This window comes from Pithys albifrons, chromosome 1 (genome assembly GCF_047495875.1).
Source record: "Pithys albifrons albifrons isolate INPA30051 chromosome 1, PitAlb_v1, whole genome shotgun sequence".
NCBI lineage: Eukaryota > Metazoa > Chordata > Aves > Passeriformes > Thamnophilidae > Pithys > Pithys albifrons.
Genome location: NC_092458.1, coordinates 8,993,464 through 9,017,682, shown reverse-complemented (window position 1 = coordinate 9,017,682; position 24,219 = coordinate 8,993,464). Strand labels below are relative to the sequence as shown.

Genomic DNA, 24,219 nt, shown 5'->3' with positions numbered 1-24,219 from the left:
CACAATTGTTTGCAGGACTGCTGCTGGCTGAGTTCTGAGTAAGTCATTGCATTACTAGTTGAGTGGGGAGGGAAGAAGGACCACACACAGATCTAAACCATAGTTTGATAAGTCAGATTTTAATTCAGTTTACATTACTATTTTTTCCAGCAAACAATAAATACTTGAATTGCTTTTTTTACTGATAGGTAATATTTCTTAGTTATAGGGCAACTTTGTAACCTGTAATGACATCACAACTTCCATGTAAACAGGAAGGTTGAATGTTTCTTCCTATGATACTTGTATAACTTTTGTTATCATGAAGTGCCTCTTAGTCTGAACTAATGTACCCTCACAAGAAGCACGCAAGGGCTGCCAGTGCCATTGCATAAGGCACACTGGACTGTACAGAAAGAGGCTCTGGCACAGGGGGTGGGTTAAAGCTCCCCCTAAGCATTGGGTGTAGCAAAGTACATTGGTGTGGTTGGCACTGCTGAGTGCTGACGGATGCCTGCAATTCAGAGGGAGCACCTCTTGTATTGTCCAAAGGTGTGCTCATGCCCATGGGGTGGTCAGCTCACACCCATTAAACCTATAAGCTCACACTTATTTTGTAGAAATAAGAGGCATGGAGTTCCCGGCCTCCTCCATCAGCTTGTAGGGGTTCACTTCTGTCATATCTTGTAGACAACATATGGTGGACATTACAGCGCTGGGGTAGACAGATTGTGAACACAGCCACTGTGTCATTTCTGATGAGAGTGGGCTGTATAGAGAGAGGAATGCAAGTTTTAAAGGTCAAGGAAGAAGAGAAAATTGTCCAAAGGAAAAAAAAGCAGCTGTGTGTGTTTGCAGTAAGAGGTGTGGCTGGTGAGAGAGACTATTGTGTTCTGGAACAGTGTGTGTTTCCAAAATCTTCCTGCTATGGTCCACCTTAGAAAAACTTTGAAGAACCAAGGCTGATACATCAACAAAGGTCAAATGGTGTCTGCTGGAGATGTCAAATGGTGTCTCTCCTGTTCAAGTTTACCTGGAAGAGAGCTGTTCTTCCATAAGCCAGTTTGAAGATATTAATCTACTGTCATAAGAGTCATACAGTTAAATATGGCAATAGTTACGTACAGCCCTACATCCTCTCCACATGGCTGGTACCATTTCCTCTGAGCAGTAGCTTGTACCCGACTGAAGATACAGAAAAAGGCCAGTGACATCTTGTGACTCTCCAAGTGACAAACCTTGCAGTCGAGAGGTCATTTACTTTCTGCTCTGCAAAGCCTTCTCAAGAGGATTCCTGTAATTTTTCTGAGCTGCTATGGGTATTTAAGTTGGGCTACAGGATTCAGTTGCTGAAACAGTCCTGCCCTCCTTTGAAACAATATTTTTAAAATGAGAAAATACCATGACAATCTACTGTCCCTAAAGGAACAAAGATTTCTCCATAACAATCTGTCCTTTAACATGAGCATGAATTATTCACCTGCTAATAACTGCATCTAGCAATCCATTCAGCATTCCACACATTGAGAAGGCAGGCACAGAACCTAATTTCCAACTAAAGGAATTAAAGGATTGCAGGTTTTGTGAAGGTGAGAAGGAGACACAGATGCATGATGTGGAGAAGATAAAGAAGTTTAAAAAGATTTAAAAAACAGGTAACAGGTTTGGTTACCAAGGACAGAGGTGATAAGCTAGTAATTCTATTTTGGCTTTACAGACCATAAATTAAACTAATGGCAATTATAATGAAAGGAGCCCTAACCTCCTATTTTCTAGTAAAAATGTTGTGCAAAATTATTACACATGGATTTAAACTTTTTCCAGAATTAATAGTAAAAAGCATATAAAAAGTAAACCCCATTGACCTCCAAAATGTTTTTGTGTCCAAGAACATGGGTAACAACACTAGCCACCCATTGCTAATGGTACAGATCTGAAGTGACAGCAGGTCATTTGATTTCCCCTAGGCCAGGCCACATCTTAGCACCAAATCTGCTGTGAAAGAAACTTGTCGATTCTTCTTATGGCTCATACATATTTGCAAGGATCACCTCCAGGCTGATTAGCTTGTTCCTTGAAATTCCCCAGAGAAGTGCTGGAAAGAAAGGCTCTGAAAAACAGGGTGAGACACACAACCAACTCCCTGGCTTAGATATACCCATCCCTCCCACCTCAATTGTGACCTGCCTGACTTTTGAGGTGTTGCTTGGCCTGTAAAGGAAACATTTACTGCGTCACTGCTGATGAGGAATCCCATCTTCAGGAACAAGCGGCTCTTTGCCCTTCGTGTTGAAGCAGAGACTGCAAGAGAACAGGGTGAGATGCTGCTTCTCTGCCACACTGTCACGGCCGATCCATTATTGGGGTTCACTTTAGGGTACCACATCATGGCATTCCCTCACCGCAGCGCCCAAAGTGGTACTTTGCAAACACTACCGGTGAGTGATCCTCCATCCCTGGACTGGATGGGGCACTGAACAATCTGGTCTGGAGGGAGGTGTCCTTGCCCACGGCAAGGGGGTTGGAAGCAGATGCTCTTTAAAGTCTCTTCCAACAGAAGCTATTCTATGATTCTACGATCTGGGAAGACAGGAAACCCCGCGACCCTGAGCCCGTGAGTCGGGTCCCGCAGCGGGGCAGGAGCGGGAAGCGCGGGCGGGGTTTGCGGGGCGGGATTTGCGGGGCGGGCGGGGCCGCGGGGCGGGCGGAACGGCCGGGGCACTGCGGAGCCGGCGCGGCGCTCCCGGGCGGGGGCTGCACCTTCCCCGCCGCAGCGGCACCGCCCCCGGCACCGCCACACCTCCCGTGCCCCGCTGCCCGCCCCGGCACCGCTGCCCGGCTCTGCCTGCGCCGCCCCGCCATGGAGCAGGGGCCGGCGGGGGCGTCCGGCGCTGCCGCTGCCGCCGGCACCGGGGGGCTGCTCCTGCCCCTCAGCGAGACCGAGCAGCAGCGCTACTCCGAGCTCTTCTCGCGGTGCTGCCCGCCCCCCGAGGCGGCCGCCGGGGGCAGCAGCGTGGGCGAGCTGTTCCGGGCCTCCCAGCTGCCCCCGGACACTCTGCACCAGGTGGGTCCGGAGGTGTCCGACTCCCCCCAGAGCTGCGGGGTGCGGGTGGTTTGCGGGGGTGCCGGACGGGACCCGCTCCCGCAACGCTGCGAGGCTGGCGCTGCCTCCGACGGGGAGTTGGGGGCTGCGGGCGGGCCGGTTCCCCTGCGCTGCCTGCGGGGCCGGGGCAGAGCAGGGTCAGGTCCCTGTCCCTGCCCGCGGCGATTGTGCTGTGGCTGCGCCGTGCTGCTCCCTCTCTGCAGACAGGCTGCTGACAGTGCCGGTGCGCGGCGACCGTGGGTTCCCCCGTGCGGGTGTGGGTGCCTCGGGCAGCCCCGCCGTGGGTTCCCCCGTGCGGGTGTGGGTGCCTCGGGCAGCCCCGCCGTGGATTCCCCCGTGCGGGTGTGGGTGCCTCGGGCAGCCCCGCCGTGGGTTCCCCCGTGCGGGTGTGGGTGCCTCGGGCAGCCCCGCCGTGGGTTCCCCCGTGCGGGTGTGGGTGCCTCGGGCAGCTCCGCCGTGGGTTCCCCCGTGCGGGTGTGGGTGCCTCGGGCAGCCCCTGCCCCGGTGCGTGCCCTGGGCCGCCCGGGACACAGCTCGGGGCGCTCTCCTGCCCAGCGCGGTGATGACCCGCCTGCCTCCAAAGGGCCCCGAAAGTCGCAAGAGCAGCGGTGTGCGCAGAACTGTAAGGACGCACCATGTGTTAAACTCCTGGATCAGCACCGAGATGGGTTTTTTTCTACGTGTTTCGGTGAGAAAATAAAAATCTGTAGGTAAAATGACGTTGAGGTTTTCTGCGCCATTTCTCGAGTACATCAGGGCGTGAAGTGCGAGGATCTCGCAGCAGAGTCCCAGAAGTGGTCCCCAACAGCGGCTGGAGGCAGAACCCGTCTGGTTTTGAGGAGAAGCTTGTCCGGGGTGAGAGAGGGCTTGTGCCAGCCATTTTCCAGGGACAGGGAAGAACCGGACTTGCGGTCTTCTCCACCTGCGGATTAGTAATTTGACCAGCGCACTGTAGTTGCATATTAATTCTGACAATATACTGAACAGAGGTAGGATAGTCCTGTTTATTTATTTATTTAATTTATTAGGGGAATTCTGTTCTTCAGTAGCTTTTACTTACCAAGCAGAAAAACGTTACATTGACACGGAGCTGATGTGTAGTTGTGCCTGGGCACGGCCGAGGGTACTGAACTCCTGAGGCTGTCAGGCCATCTCTTAATGGCCTGCATAAATTCGTATTACACAGGGAATTCTGAAAAAAATGTGTATTTCAGGGATATTTTTCTTCTTGCTTCTGCTCTTTACCAGATCAGTAAAACAAAAATAGTGCCAAGCAATGTACTTTATATTACCTTACACTGAGCCATGCCGTGACCTTGGTCTTGCTGGTGAATTGAGTGGTGAAAGTAGAGATTTCACAGAGATCGAGCACCAAGAGTGGGTCTTTTGCAAAGAAGATTTCAAATAAGAAGGCATATTTAGGAAACTTGTTAAGACCGTGTTGCTTCTTTTTCCAAAGAAGCAGAGAAAAAACCCTCTTATTTCCGCTGTGAGGTTTCTTACCCTATCATTTAAGTGACATTTATGGTCATATTATTTTCAGGGTAATTTTGATTATAATGTGTGACTTAAGCCTGGAAATAGTGGGGTGGTGGATTTTTGGTTTGTTTGTTTTTTGGGCTTTTTGTGTTTGGTTTGGTTTTTTGTTTGGTTTTGTTTTTTGTTTAGTCCTTGTCTTTTTAATATTCTGGGCTTTTTTCACTGGTTTAAATAATTTCCAAGTGTATTTATGCTATGAGGAAAGAAGTCTGTAATTGGCGTCAGGAATACTCAGATAATAAGGCCTGTGGGATCTGGGTCTCTTTCTCTTCCTCTTTCCATCCCTCCCCCTGTTGTTTATACGGCACTAATCACAGTGACGTTCTGTGTCTGGAGTGCCTGTCCTCAAAACCCACTCCAGCCAGGTATTTGTTTACTGAGACTTAAATAAAAAATGTACTGAGATAAAAAAAAATTAGAAACATAGATATTTTGATAGGAAAAATCCCACAACATTGTTTGAGATACTTTTCTGATACCTTTTCTTATTATCCTTTAAAGATGCAGTTTAGTATTTTCTCTTCAAAAAATCCTACTATTGTAACAATTACTGGAGCAAGGCACAGAGTTTCATGTATACATTTTCTGCTACTACAGGGGACACTTCTTTTAGGCAGAAGAAGCTCGTTTGAGTTAAGATGTTTTCTTTGAAAAAATTGTCAACTGTGAAAGTTTTAAAGAATTTTTTTGATGCTTTCTAAAATCACCATCTGTCGTTATTAGTGCTTCATATACAGGCATCCCTACTGACTGACTGAAAAATGGTCATGCTGGGTTTATTCATGTCAGAAATGAGGAGATTTGGGTTGGCAACCAGTTCTGGATTTTTACTAAGCAGAGCCTGCACAGTCAAGAAGGTACTTAACACCCTTCACTGGCCCTTGCATGGCTTATAACAGGAGGCAGCTATGGACGGTTTTGTAAGCAATTTGCATTTTACAGCTTTTTATTCTCAAGGCTTTCATTGAGGAGTGGTTTTACTGATGAAGATGCTTCCAGAAGTAACATTTAGTGCCATGGCACTCTCAAACCTGTGCTGTTGTCTTCAGTTGTACCTGTGTAGTAAGTGTAATGACTCTTTGAGAAGGAAGGAGCCTTTCCTTATACAGTCTTTGATGGAGATTTCCTACTGATTAGGAAGTGCTCACAAGCATCATGGGATATCTCCTTCCACATTCCTTAACTGTAATGGCAGGGTTTGCTGTCTAGACAAAAATCATGTGGGTGCATCCTGGCTGCAGTACTGCTGTTGGGTATGTCAGTTCCTGTGGAAAAGCAGTGGCATGTGCTCCCAGACAGCAAACAGGCAAGGGTTTGGTTTGGTTTACAGGTTAGTTGGCTTGATCCAAGAAGTTATGTAGATGAAAGAGGCTAGATAACAGAGAGCAGGTAGGGAATGTGAGAGCATGTGCCAGAAGAGGAAATGCTGGGATAAATGGAAAAGATCCAGGAACAGCGGGGTCAGTAGGAGCAGATGGTGTCTACCCAAGAGTCCTGGGTCTTGCTAAGAATGAAGTGATTGAATGCAAATTCATTACACCCAGGCTCACTGAAGCCAGCTATTCTGCTGGACAATAGGGTACAGCAGAGGTTGTGCCTATTTCACTTTTCTTACAGCTGGGATTGAACAGTGAACTCGGCAAGACTTAATTCTGGAAAAAATGTTGAAATTAACACTAAAATTGAAAATGTCAACTCTTCACAGGGCAGAGAAGGGCATGACAGTTGCAGGATGGCATGTTGTTTTTTTTTTGAATCTCTGTAATTTCTTGCTGAGATGATCTCTGCTGGGATTTTTTCATTTTTTTTTTACAATATGCATGTTAAAGCAGGAAGAAGCAGGCTAGTCATTCACTGTGCAGTTATGTAGACTGTCAGAAGAAACTCCACAGCATCAGCTGGAGATAAATATATATGTGCACATATCCACATTGGTCAATTTGAAGATGGTGTTCCCTATGTTTCAAGAACTGAGTTTGTGCAAAAGTAAATCTCAAAAAAAAAAGTGTTTTGAACTTGCTGGGGACACGAAAATATTGCTGAAGTGAAGGTGACCCAACAGCATACTTTGTTGCAGAGTTCAATATTGGTAACCCTTCTTACAGTGGGAAGAGGCAGGCAGGGGTATGGGAGGAGTTGGGAGGAAGGAATGAGTGAGGGCAGCTGAGGACAGGAGACTGATGGCCATCAGTAGATCAGAAGAGGTTTTCTGGTCTATTCCTTGGATGAATCTCTTCGGTTAAGCTCCCTGAGTGCATTGGAATGTCAGTACTCCACACTATCCCCTGTGCCGCAGGTGCTGACAAAGGTTGGTTTACTTTGTCTCATTTTGGGCAGTTTGTGACCTTGTTTTGGAGCTGTCTGCCAGCCTTTGCTCCTGAGTCTGGGACCTCAAAGTGCAGTTGTTATGGATTCCGAGTACCAATGGGCTGATACATACACAGGGATTTCAGGTAAAGTAGTGCTTTATAGAGTCAATGCTCACTGATCAGCAAGGAACAGGTACCTTGTGCTAATTTTACCATTTGTTGATATTCCTGTGGTCTCTGGATATTTTGTCTTGAGAAATTAAGGAGCAGAACTGGACACAAGATTTACACTGAAATACTTATTCCTTTTCATTAATTTCTAACTTATTTGCTTAATTCTCACTTGATTTTCTCATAGTATCTTTAACTCTCAGATTTATAAACCTTGATCTTATTTGTAGATGTAGCACTATCAGCACAGAGATCCAGTTTTCTTATTAAAACACATTCTTTCCTCTGCAAATGAACACACTGTGTTATTTTGAGCTCCAAGGATGACAAGTACTAATTGTGTGATACTGGAGCTGTACAGGCACTGCATTTTTTTAGCTGGGACTCTCCTTCCAGCACTGTGTGAATAGGGAACACAGAGCAATGATCGTGCCTTCTTCCACAAGCTTCGTGAGTTAATTTGTGTTTATTATGCCTTGTCTCTGTAGTTACAACTCTAACATTTAACTGTATGTTTTCATGTTCAAAAAGCAGAAATGTGAATAGATTAAAAAACCCAAAAAAGTTGATATTTCTTTGGAAAAATGCCAGTTAGAATCTACTGTCTCTAATTTATTTTTTAAAATTCCATAAGGATAAATTACTACCTACATGATAGCTGGGATGGAATTAAGTTTCTGCCTCGAACAGGCAGAAAGGAACAGGAACTGTGGTAGTTACAATATGAGCTGTTTGAGTGAGGAAAGTCTGGACTTACCAGTGCTATACAGAAGATAAAATTCACTCTGCTGTAGCTTGACAGAATGTGGCATTATGCTAGTGCTGGCTGTGTGATTTAGCTGACTGAACAGCAGGTCCATCAAAAAGTGGTGTCAGAAGTTGCATCCTACTGACGTCTTTGAGTCAGGAAGAAACAAAAGTGGGGTACAACTTTAAGTAAGTAATACAGCAAGAGGAAAGGAAAACTGACATTTCAGAATCAATACTTCTGGCCACAATCTCCTAAACTGTCAGTGCCTTTCTAGAGTCACAAGCAAACTTGTATTTATGCAAGTTAGGAAGATGAAAAATCCAGATGTAAAAACCACAGTGGTATTATTATTAAAAAAATTCTAAATTGTATCAAGGTAAAAGGTAAAGGTTCACCTGGAGCAATCTTGGTGATGTGTTCCATAAAAAAATAAAATTGAGGTCTTAGTACATCTTTAAACTATTTTTGTCATTTAAACTATTGCTTCATAGTCATTGTTTACAAGGTTAGTAGTTTTGAGTGCCTCAGCATTGAGATACACAGTAGGTGATGTGTAGAAGCCGTTCCTTCCCAAGTGTGTTTCAAATCACACTGTAAACCCAGAGAATCTTAGACCTGCTTCTCACAGTCATCCAGTGGGATGGTCAGAATTAGCCTGATCAGGGCCTGCAACATTCAGTAATTAACCGTCATAACAGCCAAGTGTCAATTAATTATTTCATTTTCCAAGTAAATAGTGCTTTGCTGTGCCAGTGATTTAAAATAACTGCAAGAGGGATGGAGAAAAAAGATGCATTGGGATAAAGAAGGGTAGTTTTCTTCGTGAGAGGTTGCTGTATTGTGAAGCAGGGATGATGAAAAATAGTTTTTAAATTTTAAGTAAGTGGTTTTATCATGGCACTTACGTAAGTGCAGTGGGGTTCACCAAACAGTTGATATAACCCGTTCTGCTCATACCTGTGTCTACAACAAGATGCTGTCAGTATAGTGATGTTTATACACAAATTGATGATGTTGCCACAGTCCGTTTTGCAAAGGAGATGCTGAATCCAAAATTCACGTCAGTGGATGAATCTGGCATGAACATCCTCCCCCCCCCCAAAAAAGGGGATGCTATAAACTCTAAACACATGCATTTAGCTGAGCTAAAAACTTAGTCGAGGTAGTGTGCTGGTTTAAAGGTGAACCAGCAGGGGAAATGAACTCACCACGAGAGAGATTATAAGTCAGACCCAAAATTTAATAATAATATTACAATAACAACACTGACCCACAAGGGAAATTGCTTTAAACTCACAAAACCCCAGCAGTATAACCAAGTGTCCTGGGGCACAAACCCAAGGGGGTTTGTTTGCCCTTGTGCTGAGACCCCTGTGGTTCCCCCAAGTCCAGAGCAAAAGGAAAAGAAAAACCTGTTGGTGCAGGCGAGGGCTGTGGTCTGGGCGAGAGCGGGGATCTCCTGCTGTCGAGGTCCTGCTGCTGCTCTGGATCCGACGAGAGGTTCCCGAGGTCTTCTTACCCACCACTTATGTACCCTCAGGGAGCTCTCAGTCCCTCCCCCTGGGCGGGGACTCACACAATGGGTGATTAACTCTGGGAGCCAGGGGGTGTTGAGCTGTTGATGGCCCATGAGCAGCTCCGCCCCCCTCAGGCTGGGTGTGAAGGTGATAATGACTCCCTGGGCAGCTGCTGCTAATGGTCCATTGACCTTGGGGAATGAATAGAGGGGGTAGAATACACAGCTTTGATCACCCCCACACAGGGTTAGCTGGTCCCTCCTGCTGAACTAGGACAGGTAGAAATGCTTGTTCCATCTTTCATGTATCTGTGACAAAGAATCAGGATAAATAACTTATTTAAATTTAAAATACTATGATTTGAGGAATACATCTGATGTAATACAAGATTCTTTGATATATTAACACCTAAACATACCAACAGTGTGGTAAAATGAAACATTAATGAGCCGTATGTGCTAGTCTAGTCCAACTTTCGAAGAGACTGAAACAGTTGAACAGTTGAGTTAGTGGATAATTAACTAGAAAAGGTTGCTGGAGTAGAAAATCAACTGTGGGCAAATAGTAATCCCCTCTTCCTAAGGGAATATTTTCTTTTTCCGGTGTATTTAGCAGCATTATTTGGTGACCACTGCATAAAATTGAGAACTCTGTTGGGAATAGCTTTTTCTTTGTTTATAATTATTGGGTTTTTATTTTGTTTTTATTCCTGCCATTTAGATATGATGATGAGATGGAAAAATGTGGCGGGATGAGATCTGTTAGTTCTGTGATCTGGTAGGACACGGTGACCAGAAATAACTGGCTACATCACTAACTGCAAATTATGCTTAGTTTATTTATCAAAGCAGTGGAAGGCTGGTTGTCTATTTTTAAATGGATTCCAGTTTTCAGCTTAATTTAACTTTGCATATATCACATATGCCTACACAAGTAGGTGTGCCACTTATTAATGGAGCAAATTTAGTATTTTATAGGAACTAAGATGTATAATAAATTTCTGATAAAATAAGTATTAAAATGTATATCAAGTAATGTGGTAGCTTAAATGTGTTTTAAATTATTACTTGGGGGTAAAAACAAAAATGTTACCATATTTATTTAAGAAGAGTCAGAATGTTGTTTTAATGATGACCAACTAACGAGACAGGTCTTTATCCAGAAAAATATGAAGTTAAGGTCTTATCTCTTTAACTTAATTAAATAACTTATTTTTCCCAAGAATCTGCCTTGCACACATTAAAGTTAGGATGCTTCATGCTACCAATTATTTTAGACTGGGCGGTACACTTGGAGAGGGGTTTTGAAGATGCTGCCTCTGACAGGTGGTGTCACCTGCGCAGAGCACACCTGTGGTGTGCCATGGGGACTCCCTGTTAGAGACAAGGCTGCTTAACCTCACAGGGTTGCACACTGACTGCCTGTTAAATCATGTCTTGTACCTGTTTGAGCCCTTCAGCCCTTCATAATAAGCACAGATCACTGAGCAGAGCTACAGGAGTGCCCCACATGCAGCAGCATGATTAGCAAATACCTTAGAAAAACCCCAGAGAGGGGTCTTGAGAAACTTTAGATAGCTTGACCAACAGAGCACGTCTTCAGTGTTTTCTTCTGTTGCTTTGTTTTTTATGTCTGTGGGATTTTTTCTGCCCTGAGCAGTCTTTCTCCATCCAAAAAAGCTGCAAATGTTGGTTCTAGTGTCTTACCCCTGCATCTATGTAGTCCTACAAGCTCAACATGCAGGACTTGCAGGTCCCCTTCTCTGACAGGAGGAGATGGGGAGCTACTCACTTGAGCAGGGCCATATTGAAATGCTGGCTTTGGGACCCACAATTCCCACTGGCTTAGTGGTACTGAAAATTTAGAGTGGCCTAATGGGAAACACTTGGCTAAGCTTGAATTCAAAGTGTCTGAACATGGCCCATGGTGTCTGCTTGCTCACTACAGTATGAGTCATGAAGCTGAATTCTACTTTCAATAGCAAATGTCTGTAGCATTATTTTATGATTATAAATTTCAGGTGGTTTTTTTGGCATGAGCCTTTCGAACTCATTTACCTTTTTTTTAATCCTTTCTTTTTCTTAAAGTCTCTTTCTGCACCAAGAAACATTAGATCAGTTTTGGAAGAGGCAACATTTCACATTTCATGCATTATTTACTTCTGGCATAATTTACACAATGATGTCCTATGAAAGTGAAGATGAGGGTATTTCAGAATAAAACAACGTGTCTAATCATTTGCAACACAGGATGACTGCTGTGGGCTAACAAATAGAGTCAGAATTGTTTTGTTATGAATGGTAACAGAAGTGGAGCAGTAAAAGGTGAAGGACTGTGAGGTTCCAAATTCCTAAGATAAAAATAAAAGGGGAAGGAGTCCAAAACCTGATAATGTGATTCTGAATTTATTTAAAAATTATTTTTTGCTCTCCCTCCTCTGAATAATTGCAGCCTTTGTTCAGAACATCTTTGTTTTAATAGCCAAAGACTGCTTTTCCTTTACTGTGCAGAAATAGAAATGCAAATACAAGTCATTATATAAAATGTGCTGTAAAATGCTGGTGTTCCGTACATGGGCACTGGAGATGGTGTTGTCTTTGACTCCAGTGTTGCTGCTCTGAAGTCCTGTGCTCTTCAGCTGAATTGAGGACAGATGCTTTGTTTGGACCCAAACAAGTAGGTTCTTACTGACTGAATGATGCCTTTCTGCACATAAGGTGCAAGCACGTTGGGTGAAACAGTGATAACCTTAGTGTTTTGTTCAGTGATATGGAAAAGAAAAAATTTAACCTGCTTTTCCAAGGGATATGTTGATTACAAATAGAGGTAAATGGGATATAAGATAAAGTGAGGGCAGGAAGTGTCTTCTACACAGACTGTGCAATGGAATTAGCTACAAGGCTATGCCTTGTCTTGCAAAAATAGTCCATAGTTCTGAACTGAAGAAGGATTTTCATGTGTGTTATTGATTAGGATAACAGCACAACTGTAGAAGATAGTGGTTTATGTGTTTGCTGCATTGCCTTTAAAAAGATCTGCTGTAGTTGTAAGCACTAGGGAAATGAATGCAGGAAACATGCCAAAAGTGATGAAAAAGGAGGGGTACAGGAAACATCAAGTTTTTTGGGGTAGGCAGTCTAAAAAATCACATTACAGTAACTACAAAAGAAATAAGCTAATTTTAGAAAATATTACTTTAATAGAATGGGAGACAAGTCTGCAAGTGATTTGTTTATGGCAAAAATGCATCATATGCTCCAGAGTTCCTGTTTTCTTCTGTATTAGTTAAGTCCCATTTTGTCTGAAGGTGGAACAAAATCCAGAACTGCATTTTTATGAGAAATACCAGAATTTCTTCCGGTCTTCTAGGGCAAAGTTAATGATGAGAAATTTTTGCAAGAGAAGTTGCTTTGGAAATGTTTAAAAACTTGCAATTTGTTAAATCAAAACACTTTGTTTTGAACTGCATGGGTGTTGAAGTACCACGACACCCTAAACACGTAACTTTTGGAAAAGAGATTGTTCATGTACATCATCTGGTGTTTCTTTCCTTACCTTAGACTAATTCTGCCATCACAGACAGCAGTGATGGTGGCCAGGCACTTTTTTCAGAAAGGAGACAGTGATGCCTCAGAAATGTCATCTGCTGTGGAACCACAAGGGTGTGAAGGATCAAAACAACAGCTACCATGTGACTCTATAGTACCCTTCTGTTAAGGTGACCTGGAAAAAACATTTCATTTCCTGGCAGAAATTTGAAAGGCTCATTAGAATCGTAATGTTTATTTTTATTTTTCAGGAGGAGATTCAGAATGTTGCAGTATTTTCAGTCAGTCTGGTTCAAGATGACTAGATCTGGTGGCTGCCATCTAGCTGGAGAGGATTTGTCAGGTTTTCCATGTGGTGTTTGTCACTTCTTCATACTAACTCCTGTGTTTTTTTAGCAACTTGAATTGCTTTCTGCTACTGCTTTCAGAGTGAAGGAGACACAAGCTGTCAGATCTTCCATGCAGAATTGACCATAATTGATTTTCTTTCTGAGAAGTGGGAAGCAAATGCTTAAATGTCTGAAGAGTGTTTTTTTCTGTCATTGAAAGTTGTGGAAGACCTAGATAATTTGTAGCTGCTAGAAGTGTTCTCCTATTTAGCTATGTGGACATGTCTCATATGTCCAGGCTGTCTGTCTTCTATTCTGTAAAGTCTGAATTCAGTATTAACAGTAAAAAAATTTCCTTTGGATCAAACCCACAGTAATTCCCTTCTTAAAAACAGTAAGTGAGACAAACTGAGTAGAAGCTTATTCCAAAGTAGTAGTATGGTTCTGCAGGTCATTGTGTGCTGACTTCTGGGTTACTGCCCGGGTTCCTTTCTGGGCTTGGTATCTGTGATCTCTGTGCCTCACAGCACCTTTTTGTGCTTCTGGTATGAGATCCTTTCTGGTTCTGGTAGGAAGCATAAAGAACAGATAGGCTAAAACTAGTTTCCCCTTGATGAATGTTTAAGTGGAAACCTTAACTAAGGCTGAGGAGGTTGGGAGGTAAGTAACAGCAGGGCAGCAGTGAATCTCATTAGAATCAGTGGATGTGAAAGAGATTAGAGAAGAAGCTTGGAAGAGTCATCCAGGTGGCCAGTGTGTGTGTTGGGGGATGTCTGGTTTGGGAGGAGGTCAGAAGGCAAATATAAATAAATCCCAGTTACATTGTTAACAGCTGCTCTCTGTTGTTGAGTAATAAAAGGCAGGCTCCAGGAAGGTGCTTGCTTCTGGTTTTTTATTAGTTGCTTTAGATATCATGGGATGAGCAGGTTATAAATATAAATACTGCAGTTGGAAGGTGGAAGATGCTGAACATGGTAACCTTTAAAAAGTGGTAATGTAAGGTTTAAAATTACGCTGAGATCTGAAGCTTCCTACAGAGTCCTTGGGTAGTCCCATGGAAAGCCTGTCAATAGCAAGGGGAAGACCAAACCCAAAACAAATAAACAACCCCCAAAACCTTCTGAAAACAAAGCAAGTTTCAGAGCCAAAATCTTACCCAGTTTTTAGGTTGTTTGTCATGAAGAGTTACCATGGCAAGAAGTGAAGAGAACCTCCTCTTTTTTTCTACACCTGCTACATGATGGAACTGGACCACTGTGACAAATCGCATGCTTGGAGGTTTTATTGCACTTGTATCCTGCTGTTACCCTTGCTTAACCATGGAATTCTTTTTACAAACAGCACTAGATTATTATTCTGGGGATAGAGTATACCTCTAAAAAAATACAGCTGTGAAGTCATGCCTGTCAAAACATGTTTTGAGTGTTGTGACAGGAAGGAACTAGGATGGGGAACCTGGGGGTGACGATGTTACAGCACCTGCTACCTCACAGCATGGCAAGTCCCAGGTTCACTGGCCAGAGCAAATGTTTCAGGACACGAAAAACCAGCACTGGGTAGTGCTGATGTCAGCAGGAAAATAATTTAGTGTTATTTACATCAAGTTATCAGTCCCTTATTTTCCATCTCTCTCTTTTGGCTCCCTCCTTCTCCCACAGCTGTGTTATAGTAATTACATCTTTTATTTGATCTAGTCTAAATCAGGACTGTCCTTGAGGAGGATATTCTCTCCAAAGGAATATTTTTTCATAGGAAATACTCATTAGCTGTTTTTAGACTGCATTACTTACTATGCTTATATTTGATTGCAGGGGAAGTGTGCAAGAGGTAAAGCTTTAGATTGCTGGGCAAGGCACTGTGTTTTAGTGTAACTACTGAATTTAATCCCTGCAACAAAATAGGTCACTCTGGAAATGGAATGAAGGTCTATTCAGGTACTGAAGGACCGACCTTGAAGTGAATACCTCTGAGTAAGGGAAACATCCAAAAGGGCAAAAGTAGAGGATAGGTTTGTGAATATTTCTTTCTGGTTTTTTTTTCCCCGAATACATAGTTTAAAATTTATACACTAAATTATTTGGCAATATGTAAGTGCAAATATTAGTAACAATCAAATTAATACTTGAGCATGGTAATAGCTGTATTGTCCTTCTAGCAACTCTATCACTCATGGCAAGGTAAGTTTCAAACCATGAGTGTTTGACATTTTAATGAAAAGAAAGAGGAGTGATGCATCAAGGCCTGTAGATGTGTAACACATTTAAAGAAGTGGATGAGTGGTGTTATGTAGCTTTCTGTGTTCCTGATTCCCTTCCATATGGAGAATTCTGGTAATATATAGAGCCCTAAGTAGATAATTGCAGGACAGTCCTATGGTCTAATTGACATTGGCCCAGAACAGCATCTCTACAGTTTCCACAGCACTGTCTAGTTCAGTGCTGTGGGTGGTACATTAATCTACAGAGAGGAATTTTCTTTAGAGCAGTGAAATTATTTGTGCCAGCTCTGAATACTTGCAATTTTGCTTTGCTTCCTGGTGACTGTTGCAAGACAACATGTCTTGCAAAAAACATTGTATGGAAATTTTCATTTGTAAAAGAATATTAAGCCATTTTGAAACCAGTTCAAAATTGCTGTCAGATGACCAGGGCTATAGTTTCATAATGAAGGAGTGTACTGGAGTTCCAAGGAAAGGTGTGTTTGAATCACAAGCTAATACACATTGTCATGGTGAACCTCTTCCCAAATTTAACACTTAAAATTTTAAACTAAAATGGATTTTCGGTCCCATGTAATATAAAACGTTTCTTTTTCTTTGCTGCTAATGTTTCTGTTCTGTTTGAATTTTCTCTGTCAATGATTTAATAACTTGTTATGATAGTTTCACTCTCCGTTGAGTTGCCCTTTTCTTGTGGTCCATCTAGAACTGCTGCAAGCAGAAGTACTCATTTGGAATAGGAACATCAAGTTTAGCCCACTGTAACTGCAATAGCTCATTTATTACCAAGGTTGCAATTAGAGTATGAAAGCTATTTGTGTCTTTATGCGAACACCCATAAGTCCCATTAACCATTAAATGGTCAAATGGCTGAAGACACCTTTGAGTTTCTGAATGTGTAATGTACACTACAGTGAAGGCATCTGTCATCTGATTCTGTATTAGGGGCTTGCTTAACATGTTACTCTGCTTTTTATTCAGTTCAAGGTTTTACCCCCTGCCAGCTTACTGACAACAGCTAGTGGTGTTTTTGTTATCATATGGCTAACAACAAACTTACATTCCTGAAAGGTCTTACTGTTTCCTGCATAGCTGTGTCATTTCAGCTCAAAAATGAGCAAAAAACCCCAAAAAAGTGAGATCATCTCCTTTATTACTACTTATTCCACTTGATCTTTCTTAATGTAATCTAAAATTTGCCAATTTCTCATGTCATGCACTGGTGTTTCTTTGGTCTGGTTTTTCAAAAAGATGAGGCTTGTGCAATGATGCTCTTAATTCAGCCCAGTAATAGCTTCTGAATTTGTTAACTATTCAACGAAATTTCAAGAAAGTTGAGAGACTTCTTTGAAGAGTTCCTAGAGTTATGTGAAAGAAATAAGTCAATTGATAAAAGAAAACCCTATTAATTTGCCTGCTGAGAGAAAGGTCCCAAAATAAACTCAGCCCATGTCAGCTCAAGACAAGGATCTATGGAAAGTTGCAGTTTTACTGTTCTGCTGCTCATAGACAACTTCTTAGTACTGATGGAGGCTGCCCAGAGAAATGGTCAAGTTACCATCCCTGGAGCAGTGCTGGTTAACAGCTGGACTCAATGATCTTAAGGGTCTTTTCCAACCTAAATGATTCTGTGCTGCTAAATAGTGGTGGGGGCATGAGATAAGACATGACTGTAGGAAATAATTTTAAAAATTAACTGTGAGTGGAGAAGAGCAAAAGGGAGAGTGCCTCTGTATCTGCTTTGTGTCACTATTTTCATGCCCCGCTTTGCTCCCTCTGTCTCTTCCCACACAGCTCCACCTGCACTGCTCTTTGTTCCCCTTGTCTCCAGCTGGCGACTTCCACCAGCCAAGAGAGCTGCTGGTTCAGCACTTCTCTGCATCTGCCAGGAAATAAATAAATAGTGGGAAGAGAAACGGAAGGGATGTGCTCTTGCTCTTTTTGTCAACTTCACTTAGGGCTTTTTTTTTCAATTGTATGTGTTGCAAAAGTGTATTACTGTGAGAAAATTTCCTTGAAACTAGAGCTGAATTCTGTCACCTCCTTGATTTCCTTAGTTCTCTAGTATTAAGAAAAATGCAAGTGTTTCAACATTGATGCAGTGGAGATGAATTCTCATGTATTTGGATAGTAAATAGGCCACTGCCATTGAGAGGTTTAATGTAGTCACCTAAAGGCTTGCCAGGAGTTTTGTTCATGGGCAGGGAGTGCCCACAGTGCTTTTCAGGGTGACCTGTGCCTGCAGCCCCCAGTTGATCACTGCAGGGCTGTGGGAGCTGTCTGCCTCTCTGTCCTATGTATTCACTCCAACTCCCTGTGAAGCTGAAGGTGATGTGCCCCAGCACTATTTTTGCTCCTTTTGTTTTGTGCCAGTTCTTTCTCCCAGCATTTCCAACCTTTGTGACTGCCATCTGCCTGGGAGCTGGAGAGAATATATCCATTCCTTTTTTCCTCCTTTTTTTTTAAATTGTACTTAGGCCCAGGTTCCCTGTGACCCTAAGTGATGTCTCACCTTTTACTGGCGATTCAGATGAACAGGTAGATTATCCGTGGCACAGCAAGCAGGTGAGCCTCTCACTCAGTGGGCCAGCTCAGCATGTTGCAGTTGATGGCTGCCTCTAAATTAAACACCCAACTTCATTGCCATTTGCTCATTCCTCATTAGTTTGTGTGAGAAGACATTAATTTCTTCAGCCCTGTCTGACAAGTCTAGATCATTTAGCAGTGGTTTCCCTGCAGGAAGTTTCACTGCCTGTAGTGAGGGAACTGCCCTAGTTGTGCTGGAGTGGAGGAGATTCTCCTGCCTGCTTGAGTCTCCTTTGCAGCAAGGTTATGTCTTAATACAAAACATTTCTCTTGTGATGGATATATCTCATTTTCATTCTTAATTAAGAGGATTGTGTAACTTTCTGAAAGCGTTTGCAGGTTTTGTTTATTCATCTTTAAAATATCCTGTGGTTTTTATTATGAATGAAAATTAGTACTTTCCTTAATTTCATATGATGTCTCTACTGTCTGTTTTTCTGAACTTGGAAGGAACATTTGTCTTATTTTTAAACTTTCATTATAGAAATGTTTAAGTATAAATGTTGCAGGAAAATGCTTTCTTGTACAAAACCTGCACAGCTGTGTCCAGTGGAATTTAAAAGTAACAAACTCCATCATTCATTTCATGGCAGAAGTGATTTTGCTGATACTAAACCTTGGAAAAAATTATGTAACGTTATCTAATTATGAGCCAAACTTTCCTTGACCATGTACCTTTTGACATTATAAATGTGTTTTAGGTCTTAAGCTACACAAAATGTTTGTGACGTGGTTTGTTTGAAAGAATATTTGGAATGCAAGATAATTTCAGAGGATGTGAGATCCTGTATGCTTGTGTTTAACCAGCTTACCCAGTCTGGAGAGAGCTTTGTGCGTGTTCTGAAAATGCCAGGGCTGAGCTTCCTTTGAGAGGCAGGATTTGAGGAATGGGCAGTGCACATCTTCATCCCTGTAGCTCTGCTTAGCTGGGTCTGAAGGTTTCTCTGCTCTTTGCTTTGTTACTGACTGTTGCTTTCAGGGCAAGAAACTGCTAGGGAGGAGCACCCGTGAATCTGGAGTGATCGTGCACCTCTTCAACATACAGAAGGAAGAAGGTTTGATCATTAGTAAGAGAGGCTGCCCAGTAAGATGGGATTTTTATTGTCATTTTTACTTTTAAAGGTGTGACAGGGGTAAAAGGATAATCAATAAAAGCGTGTTTGAAGTTTTTATAGATAGTGTCACTGAAAATGAGATATTTCTGTAGTTTTTTCATAAAATGGCTGTTGAGGTAGGGACACCAGGGGGCATGGTCTTGTCTTGCAGTACTTAGGACTTGAGTTGCCATCCCTTGCTCCTGGCCTTGCAGACTGCCTGTTCATAGGAAAAAGGCAAGTGTCAGTGTGAGCACAGTGTAGCACTTTTCCTGGGCCACTGGTAGCAGAAACATTAACTGGTTCAGAAACAACCCGTGACACCTGATGGCTGTGTCAGCACAGAGAAGGGGCTGAGCTGCGTCAGCAGTACTGATAAGACCAGTGAAAATCATGGTCTGGGAAATGCTTTTCTTCGACCCATCTGCGCTTCTTTCAAACCAAATAGACACCAAAGCTAATGGGCTATGAAAAGTATTGGCGAAAATACTCAGTGTGATGTGATCGCATCAGCCACATCTTTTAAGGAGGCTGAGTAGGGACCTCGGGCCATCCCTAATACCCCTCCTGTCCACAGCAAATTGGCATTTCTGTGTATTGAGCAGTTTGTTAATACCTGGTGCAAAGTCTCTACCTTTCATAGGTAATATACTTTACTGCTGCCTTATCTTTAGGTTTAAGAAGGATGTTTTTAAACCTGAAGTTGTTTATAGGCTGTGTACGGAGGCTATAAGGAACAAATTATTCTTCTCCCTTTTCAAGCCAACAGTTACTTTGCCTCCTTCTAGTTTAGTGCTGCAAACTGACATTTACATGTTTGAACATTTCCGCAGCAAGTCTTGGGAAAATGCCAGTAGAGAAAGTTTTGTGTTGAGACTGTTGAGGTAGCACTTGCTAGTAAGACGGAAAACAGTGCAAATGGTCACATTGGACTGAAGAACAAAGGCCATATGGGAATGATTCTTCAGAGAAGTTGGGATTTCACTGTGGCCTTCCTTTGGGCTCTGAGTGGGGACTCCCTTGTGCCTGAGGCACGATGGCGTGTTTTCCAGGGCCCCTGGAGAGCTGCAGTGCCAGGACAGATCCTCCCTATGGACAAGGCTGTGCCATCCATTCATGGGTCTGCCGTGTGCTTGGATAGTGCCACTGATCACAACCCTCAAGACAGTCAAAATGCATCAACCAACTGCAGGATCTTGATTGCCCATCAGTGAATTGGGTCTGGGGTTATTGCCTGCCCCAAAAGCATCTCCTTGACCTGGCAGGCTAATCCCTAAAGAATTCATGAAGATTTTGGGGTTCATAAGAGCATCATAGTTTACAACAAGGCAGCAGGCTTGAAGTTAGAGTTCCTACAGATGCACTGAAATGATGAATTATATTGCCTGGTGTTTGCCTGTGTCTGTTTTCTTCTAGTTTTTAAAACATGGTTCCTACCACTAGTAGCTTCCTCGTATGGTCACCTATGCTCTTTGCCCCTGAAATCAACCTTGGATGGGGACCAGAAAAGAAAAGCCTCATATTGGAGCCCAGTGTTCAAAGGGCTCTTGGCTGGCAATATAGGCATCAAACTGAAAAAAAAAAACAACACCAAAATAATAGTTAAAATCCACACAAAGTAGTTCCTCTGTAAAGAAACGTATTCACAGTAAATGCCTTGTTGAGTAGGGAATGTTTCTTACTACTTCCTTTAAAAACAAGCCATATATGAAGCTCAGGGGGGCAGAATAAGTTGGATGGTTGCCGTATTATATATCTGTCAAGACTTAGAGAAGATCAGCAATTTCAGTACAGAATGCTTAATAAGGAGACTTAGGAAAAATATTGGATTCTTGAATTGTTTGTTGTGTTTCTTTCCATTCTGCTCTTCTGGGGCTTCTATTCTCAAAGTTGCATGCGATGTGAGCTTGTTCTTTGTGTTGTTTTTTTTATATGCTGCACTTTCACTTGTGAGCTGTGTTGTAGGTTTGGACTTATATGGACTGCAAATATCTTGCACGTGAATCGAAGTTGAATATTTCCCAAAGTTTTTGTAGAAAATCAGTTTCCTGTGGGGAGTGTCAAGATTCTTTAAGGTTAATACTCTGTGGAAGTGTCTCCAGCTCTTTTAGCAAGCTGGGAAAAAATCTGGTCCTCTTATGCAGTCTGAATTAAATTTGTACTCTTGATATGCAATAAGTACAATTGTATACCTCATTAAAATTTATTATTTAAAAGGACAAAAGGTTTTGTATTCTTTCAGTTTGAGTTAATTCCCTTTGACATTGAAGTAGGGTGCCAAAAATTTTCGATGTTGTGGAAGTTATTATTACGAAAGCAGTGCTGAGGGATTTAAAACAATAAAGGCCTGGGTATGGTGCCCAAATATTGTGTCATTTTCTAAAAAAAAGGTACGGAATACAAAGAAATTCTATTATAAGCCGTAATTTAATTGGATGATTTTTGCATGACTTGTTCAGTGTGAACAAAAGGTTTTCTGTATTTGTGAATCTGGAAGGATGAAACAGACAGGTAAGCAAAAAGATTCCTGAAAGGGCATGGCTATTTTAAGAAATCAGTGTCATATTTCTGAAAAATATTTTTTTTACTTTGGGTTCCCAAACTGTATTATTTATGTGGCATTTTGCATGCTTTTTGCTGCTTAATGGAACATTTGCAATTGTCACAATTTTTTAATGATTGTTTGCATAGGAAGGTACAAATTATCAGTAGCTTTATGTATTTCTCACTGTTTATTTGAGAGAAAAAGGTAGCACAGTTTGTCGTTATTTGTCAGAATTAAAATCATCCTGGCTTTGTATATACCTCAAAATCACCCAAATCTACAGGCATAAAGTTACTCAAAGCTTTATTTTATCTGTCAGTGTTAAATACCTCCTTTGTGCTAGTAAGGTACATGCAGTGCTCAGATTCAGAATTATATGTGACATCAATCCCAAACAGGGATTTGAAATTGTAGTGAGTTAATATAGTGTATCTGCCATACATATTGAGAAAAGGCTTTTTTTGTGTGTTTGGTTTTCTCTCAAATATGTTTGGAATTTATACTCACCAGAAATATTTCTAAGAATTAGGAAGTTTACGTTTTTTTAATTGTATAATAGTGCCTTTTATTTCTTGTTATTAGTTAGAGCTGGCAAGTTGTTTTTAGTTCAGAACTAATACCATAGCACAGGTTATTTTAAAAATGATTTTACCTTGATGTATCATTTTTCTTAAAATCTACGGGTCTATATAGTGTTACAAAATACGTTATACACTAATTAGTTTTCAGAGGAAAAAGTGTTTGTGGGTGAAAGCATTGATCTTTTTTCCACTTGAAACAATTGTTTCTATAGGTTGAAAATTCTCTGTGCATATGCTTTAGAACAACTTAAGATGTTAGTATGGCTGAGGAGTTCACATTTGTGAGCAGGGAGCCCCCAACTGTGGTGGGGAGCAGGTCACCAGTGAAGGTGCTTTTCAGCTGGTTGGTGGATGGGTCACAGGGGAGCAGAGGCATTTTCCTCCACCCCTGTGCAAGTCCCAGCAACTTGTAAGGGCTCCCCCTCGCCCTCCCCCAAACCCCTTAGTGTCTTGTATCAGCTCTTCTTTTCTTCTATCAGCCTATCCCACAAACCCAGTGGTGAAATGTGATCTAGATCTGTTTTAAGTATTCATGCATGGAAAAACCACTTCTACTTTTTGACTGATGACACAGTTTCAACAGCAAAATAAAACTAAGCCACAGTTGAAAAATTACAAGTGAAGAAATGTAGCAATAACGTGTTTTATGTAAGAACACCTGAAATTTAATTTCCTACTGTAAAATAAGACTTGAGACATCCCAAGCTGACAGCATTTTCTGTAGCAGCAGTTTGGTTGGTCAGCAGCTGAGGAGGGAGAGCAATATTTGTTAGGTGGGACTGGAGTGAAGGGGAGTGTGGGGAATAGGACTTTCCTTGTTATCTGGCTTCTCATGCCTAACAAAGTGGTTGTTGTAACTCTACTAAGCCAACAGATTCCTGTGCAAAAGCACCGAGGGAATTAAAAGCTTAAGCGGTTCCTGCACTCTGAGGAGTTTAAATAGTTTAGTCAAGGAAAATAGGGGAAAGAGTATATATTTGTTAAGTACTAATGCTTTTGCTTGTTCTCAGTTAGGCTTCAAACTAACAAAGCAGTGAAGAAACTTGGGGGGTTTCAACCCATGAGCTTTACTAATGAATTTTCATGGGGCTGTTTTAATGTGAAGAAAATTTCTAGCTCAGTCATTCAAAGAGTAAGTGCTTACTGAACTATATATTTATTAAAAGTCTTCTGTGGTTGTTTTTAAAGCTGCTGCACTTTGGCCCCATTTGTGAACATATTGTGGGATTTAATTGCATGATAAACTATTTGCTCAACAGGACTCCTATTGCATTTAGTGCAGAAATTGTGCAAATTGTGAGGCAGAGGGGTTAGGAGAAGGAAGAGAGGCTGCTGCCTTTAAGACGTGAATTGGCATGCAACACAAGCTTGGGTTTTGGTATTTAGCTTTCATTTACATTAAGCAATAATCTGTCTAGAGACTTCTGCCTAAATATAAAACTTCCCAGTGTTGAAGAATAAGAAAGAAAATAAAGCAATTGAAAGGAAAAATCATAGCTAACTAGTTCATTCACTGTCCTGGTGCATAGGCTTAATTTTCAATACTGAAGTGAAGGAGTGCTAAAAATGAGCAGATATTTAGGAAAGCTGCAAGTGACAAGCCTTTACAAGTAATTTTTTATTTTATATAGTAATATGTACAGATGTCTTTTTGTTTTTCTAGATTAACTCCAGAAAGTCCTGTAAAAGAGTCATAAAAGCCTTGCAGCCAATATTCTTAAATACTTTGCCTGCTGTGTTTTGTCCTAATAATGGAGGTGTATTAAAATAAGCATGTTAATTGTTGCATTAAGACTAAAGAAATGAGAAACTCTGAATAACTTTGCATTTCAAGTACCTTGTGAACTTCTGTTGTACAAGACACTGTGCTACTGTGCTGAGAGCTGGAGAAGGTATTTCGGCAACAGCCACGAGTGGAACTGGTATGCGGTTGCTCTTTCCCAGTGATC

The 24,219-nt window shown here is 41.8% G+C and overlaps 1 protein-coding gene across 2 annotated transcripts in view; it reads left to right on the top strand.

The window, feature by feature from the left end:
- Positions 1–2,751: 2,751 nt before the first annotated feature.
- The window catches only part of REPS2 (RALBP1 associated Eps domain containing 2), a 94,613-nt gene continuing 73,145 nt past the window's right edge, over positions 2,752–24,219 (top strand). For both annotated transcript variants that reach the window (XM_071556712.1, XM_071556622.1), the window contains exon 1: positions 2,752–3,043. In XM_071556712.1, coding sequence (XP_071412813.1) covers positions 2,840–3,043 — 204 coding nt within the window. In that variant the 5' untranslated portion in view covers positions 2,752–2,839. The remainder of the gene's footprint in view (positions 3,044–24,219) is intronic.